This window comes from Pseudomyrmex gracilis, unplaced genomic scaffold (genome assembly GCF_002006095.1).
Source record: "Pseudomyrmex gracilis isolate BER0280 unplaced genomic scaffold, ASM200609v1 scaffold_2789, whole genome shotgun sequence".
In the NCBI taxonomy this organism is placed as follows: Eukaryota; Metazoa; Arthropoda; class Insecta; order Hymenoptera; family Formicidae; genus Pseudomyrmex; species Pseudomyrmex gracilis.
In genome coordinates, this window is record NW_018023373.1 from 2410 (window position 1) to 8422 (window position 6013).

Below are 6013 nucleotides of genomic sequence, written 5' to 3' on the forward strand. Positions count from 1 at the left end.
AATTTCTGAGCGATGTGGTTAAGTTTGAATGAATGTTATTTATTGTTTTATGATTATAATTCTGAAATAGTTTGTATAATAACTATAAAACATTTTTTATGTACCGATAATAACATTTAAACTTTGTGATATCGCTCAGAAAATATCTAACTTTACTTTCAATATCTAGATCAGCAGATTCGGTAGTCTGCACTAGTGCGCACTGAATGCGATTTTTTCAATGAAACTTCCAAAAAAAGTTTTATTAAAAAAGTCGCACTCAATGCGTACTGGTACAGGCTATCGAATTCGCTGTATAAGTATACCTATACTGGCACGCACGTGCGACGGTTTAAATATGGCGGTATCTCCCACCACTCGTTCTTTAGTTTACTACTTCCGGGGACCTAGCCCAGGCGGCGCTGAAAACAGCGTTCCTCTTCTCACAAGAGACGAGTTTGGACCCCCTGATATCCAACTGAATCCTAAAATGACATTCAAAACATAAACAAAGAAAAAGTGTAATGTTACACTAGATTTACACCACCTCTCAAGAAGGTGTAAAAAACAAGTGTAAATTGCATCAATAAAGTGTAATACATTTTCAAGAAGAACAGCGTGTAATGACGTAAATCAACGTCACTTCCGGCAAGAAGAACGCTAAAGTATACACTTTACACCAAAGTGTACGAAGTGTATACAAGAAAAACAGACCTATTGTAGACGACCCTTTACGGTTACGTCTTAAGCCTATGTCACACTACGGATTAGGATTGAGATTGGATTGCAATTTGGCCAATCAGAGCAAAGATCACTAAATGTAGGATTGGTTTTCTTTTTTTTGATTGGTCAAATTTCAATCCAATCTCAATCCCAATCCGTAGTGTGACATAGGCTTTACGGTCTTAAGTAATTTTATGTATGATAGCCTTTACACTTTTTGCATCTTAAGCCCCTTGCACAATGGAAGGAATAGCGATAGCGATAGAAATAACACAGTTTTAGACACAGAATTCCAACTCGTCGGAAATTTTATCGCTATTGCTTATTCTGATTTTCTGATCTGCATTGATACATGTGTATTTTTGTATGTTAGATTCCGCTGTTTCTACCGTTATTTATAAATATAAACTCTTTACAACTGGTATTATTTCTATCGCTATCGCTATTCCGTCCATTGTGTGTGCAAGGGGCTTTATATATGTCAAGAAAAGAATATATAAATATTCAAGTTGGATTGCATCAGCCGTATCGGTTGGATGTGCGTAGTTACGCTGTGAATATTTTTGGACAATTGTCGGTGTTTTACACCAGTTTCTTTATTATCTTTAATTTAAACAAATATACAACTTCGTGGCTTGGCGTCAGAAACCCAATTCACGGTTTTAAACCTGTTATCAAAAAGACAGAATGGCGTATGGACTAGCTTTATAGGTCCACTGAGCCAAAAGAGCACCAAACCAAACCATATATAAATATTTTCTACTTAGCCATAAGGGCACCAAACCATATATAAATATTTCACTCTGATTTTCCTTCAACACATGAAAATATAAATTTCAAGTTTTCATAGACACGTTTGTTTACTCAAATTCCAATTTACTAAACAATGTCTTGTAATATGTCATCAATTATCAAGCATAAGTTTTGTTTTGTTTTGGTATTTTTGAAGTTTAGAAGTGTACTACACTGACGTTATTGTTTGAATCCTTTAGAATACACAATATTTCCATGAATATTTTTTGTATAATCTCTTGAAATGGAAGAAGAGCACTTTTTTCAGGCATTTCTCAGTTCCCAAGAAGAGATTAATTTTCAAGTGCTAAGTACTGTACCAATTGTCTCAATTTCTCTTTTATTTGGAGTATGTATCGCTATATTTTGTCTTAAAATTATTAAAGAACTGGAATTAGATATAATACTGGAATATTTTTTAATTGTAGGTGCTTTTGGAAATTACTGGAATAATTTTTATATCTGTCTGGCCAGAAGAACAGAATAAATGCAACACATATTTCATATACTTGTATCTCCACTGTGCTTATTGGCTGGTGGTCATGGTGGCAGACCACTTGGTCAAGACAAAGCATCACAAGTTGCGTATTAATGGATATTTAGATTTTTATCAGACAACATACCGGCTTATAAGAATACCCTTCTTCATCACGTCGCTATGGAACACATGCTACCTATTCTTAACTGTGATTCTACATCACACACATAAAGTCGATTATGAGAAATACTGCAGAATGTCAGAATGGTTTACACCCCTTAATTACATCTTTCTACTAACTAGCATAGAACTTGTAATTATTTTGCCAGCTTATGTTAACTACATCAGTAAGTATTTCACCCAAGATGTAGATAATTAGAGACCATCAAAGAAAAAAAGTTAACTGAAAAAATGGAATTTTTATATAGAGAGTGTTATGCAATTCAATCGATTGCGTCTACCGCCTGACGTCACTCGCGACGAATGGATGTCACCGATTACGCAAAATTCTTATGCTGGAATGGGTGAGGTCGGTTATCATCAAAGAGGAATAGACTTAGAAGAGCTTCTGGAGAAGCAGGCAGACTTAATTAGATACCTAAAAGATCATAATGTTAAACTAAGTCATAGAATAATGTTGTTAGTGTCTCAGCAAAGAGAAGCGCAAAGTGAAGCTTGAAATCATGATCGTATACTATAAATATAATTCGACTTCAAAACAAGTAGTTTTTTTACTGACACTTTTTTATTTTGAATATTTGTGTTCAATGTTTATCATTAGATCAAGTGTATTTGCATATATGTACAAATTTTTAAACAGCAGCATGTTTTCATGAATGTTATCTCAAATGACAGATTTGAGACACTAACAGACGTTGCGTAATGATAAAAAACATTTTTAGACACTTATTTTTGTGAACATCCCTGATAGTTATCTGTCTGTGTTTTTGCTGTCATGTTGACGAAATCAAAGCGTTTGAGTTTTCAGCAAACTTTGAACAAAATGAGTCAGGCATTTGTCTTTGGTTTGACATCAGACGTAGTCAACATGTGTTGCCGACACCTTGCCGTGTATTTGCTGTCAACGGTTTATCACTAACCTAACATAAAGAGCAACATAACAAGTTGTCAACAACACGTGCCGAGTCATAAATTTTAGCAAAAATGCAATATGTCTGTAAACCGGATGAATATATACAGGGTGTCCCAGAATTAGTGTAACATCTCTTGTAGGCAAGTAAAAGGAATAAAACTGAGTCAAAAAGTCCTATAGTATTTTGCGAAATTCACACAATAGTTACCGAGATCTTAATTAACAAAGATCCACGAATAAGCATGCATCGGGCTGTTTCACGCGCATAAGACAGTCCTATTACAAATCTTGTAACTATTACAAATCTTGCCTAATTGTTACAGGTACATTGCACTGCAATATTTTTAATAAAGTAATAATTTAAGTAAATAATAAATTAAATGTGTAGATTAGTTGAGAATAACTAGATAACCATAATTACATTTTCTTATTAGTAAGGAACAAGCGGTCTCGCGGACTGAGTGCAGCGGCTGCGAATATGAAGATCTCGAGTTTGAATCCTACTATCCATCTCAAGATTCTTCCCGGGTCCCGATACCTTTCATCAAGTTAATCAGTTAATCGGCAAACTGAATCAGGCCTCCAAAGATTAATTTGTATATAAGATTAAGTCTTATATACCATAAAATAGTATATAGGACTTTTCGAGTCAGTTTTACTCTTTCTACCTGCCTACGAGAGATGTTACACTTACAATTCTGGGACATCCTGTATACATATATATATAATGATATATGATATATATATATGTATACAGGATGTATATATATGTATATATTACAGTCTTCCATCTCAAGATTATATATATATATATATATATATATAATATAAATTTCAAGTTTTCATAGACACGTTTGTTTACTCAAATTCCAATTTACTAAACAATGTCTTGTAATATGTCATCAATTATCAAGCATAAGTTTTGTTTTGTTTTGGTATTTTTGAAGTTTAGAAGTGTACTACACTGACGTTATTGTTTAAATCCTTTAGAATACACAATATTTCCATGAATATTTTTTGTATAATCTCTTGAAATGGAAGAAGAGCACTTTTTTCAGGCATTTCTCAGTTCCCAAGAAGAGATTAATTTTCAAGTGCTAAGTACTGTACCAATTGTCTCAATTTCTCTTTTATTTGGAGTATGTATCGCTATATTTTGTCTTAAAATTAGAATAGCTTGAGAGTAAGTAGATAACCATAATTACATTTTATTGTTAGTAAGGAACAAGCAGTTCACGCGGACTGAGTGCAACGGCAGCGAACATGAAGATCTCGAGTTCGAATCCTACTATCCATCTCATGTTCGCTGCCGTTGCACTCAGTCCGCGTGAACTGCTTGTTCCTTACTAACAATAAAATGTAATTATGGTTATCTACTTACTCTCAAGCTATTCTACACATTTCATTTATTATTTTATTAAAAATATTGCAGTGCAATGTACTTATAACAATGGATAAAAATAGATTAAAAAAAGCGCTTGATAAGCGCTGAGTTCTGCTGAACGCAGCGGCCGATTTCTTCTTGTGTCTGATGTGACTCAGAATAAAGGTGTGTTTCTTCTGTAAAAGACGGTCGTTCATTTTCGCTATTTTGTGGATTATAAGATAAAATTAATATATTTCAACAGTTTGTAACGATCATATACGACAAATACAGACATCGGTGTCTTTTGTTACCGTCTGTTGCTTCTATGTTGCCGAAAATGAACGACAAAGCAAAAAGTTTTCCATGAATGGAAGTTATTTTGTTGACAACATAATGAGCAACAGGTGCTCTTCGTTTACTTTGAATCTGCTGACACAAAATGTCACAAATTTCCTCGTATTGTTGATTACTTATAATTATGCATTACGTTTTTAGTAACAACTAGTCCAAAACTTCTGCTCAGCATTAAGTTACATGATTTTGCAAAACATGCTTGGCTATCAGGGATGTTAATATCTGCAGTTTTATGTGCGTTACATAAAAAATCAGAAGATGACATTAAAAAAGAGAATACAAAAGAAAATTCAATTATTTCAACTCAATAAAATATATGTATGTTTTTCAATAACATTGTTCTTTGTTATAATACGTTATTATTTCATATGCACATGAGCTTATAGCTGCGTTCCGTTTCACGCATATGCGCGCATTTGTCTATACTATACGTGACGTATACTATAGATAAATGCGCGCATATGCGTGAAACGGAACGAACTCTATGTATACATATACAGCGTGTCTCATTTTAATGTATCACTTGGAATATCGCGAGAACTATGCATTTTCAAAGAAAATAGTTTAGACAAAACTTGCTTGGTTTTGAGGGGGAAACAAAATAGCGTCACTGATTTTTGAGTTGGTGGATGTTTTCAAGGTCAATTTGAGGTCAATTTTGGTTTTGTAAATGGAAATCCATATTTTTCTTTACGACATCTTATTCTATGTAAAAAAACCAACAACTTCTATCTAAACCATTTTTCTATCCGACTTCCGTACTCTAAGATACAACAAAATTTATTTGTTTTTCAAAATGTTTTATTATAACATTTTTGTTTTATTTCTAACTGTTAATACCACCTCACCTGTAAAACTCACTGCAATAAATGCTCAAAATGGTAACCTTGCATTTTCAAGCAGTTGTTTACACATCTTATGAAAGAATGATACTGATAGGAAATTGCTTGTAAAAGTATCAAGAAAAAAATTTCCTATAATGGGACTCTGTATATTATATAGAAGTAATTAGTTATAAACAGCGATTCTCTTTAATAAAACTCGACAATGTGCTGTATACACATATACACAATAATACATTCAAAATTTATATAAATAACATTACAATAACGTTAACGTGATATAATAAATATATAAAATATATAAAACTTTGTAAGTTGTTTATACGTTGTAAAATAGAAAATATTCTAAATCAATAAAAAGTTTCAAATATTGTATGACCACTGCA

At 32.8% G+C, this 6013-nt stretch overlaps 1 protein-coding gene across 2 annotated transcripts; it reads left to right on the forward strand.

Annotated features, from left to right (window-relative positions):
* Window positions 1-1138: 1138 nt before the first annotated feature.
* Window positions 1139-3236, forward strand: LOC109862976 (transmembrane protein 192). 2 transcript variants are annotated; one of them, XM_020443151.1, is made up of 4 exons: window positions 1139-1240; window positions 1763-1843; window positions 1923-2319; window positions 2401-3236. In XM_020443151.1, the coding sequence occupies exons 1-4, from the start codon at window positions 1181-1183 to the stop codon at window positions 2649-2651; spliced, it is 789 nt and encodes a 262-aa protein (XP_020298740.1). In that variant the 5' UTR covers window positions 1139-1180; the 3' UTR covers window positions 2652-3236. The 2 variants fall into 2 exon arrangements, with proteins under 2 accessions (XP_020298740.1, XP_020298741.1); XM_020443152.1 differs by lacking the exon at window positions 1139-1240 and having other exon boundaries at window positions 1253-1843.
* The last annotated feature ends 2777 nt before the right edge of the window (window positions 3237-6013 follow it).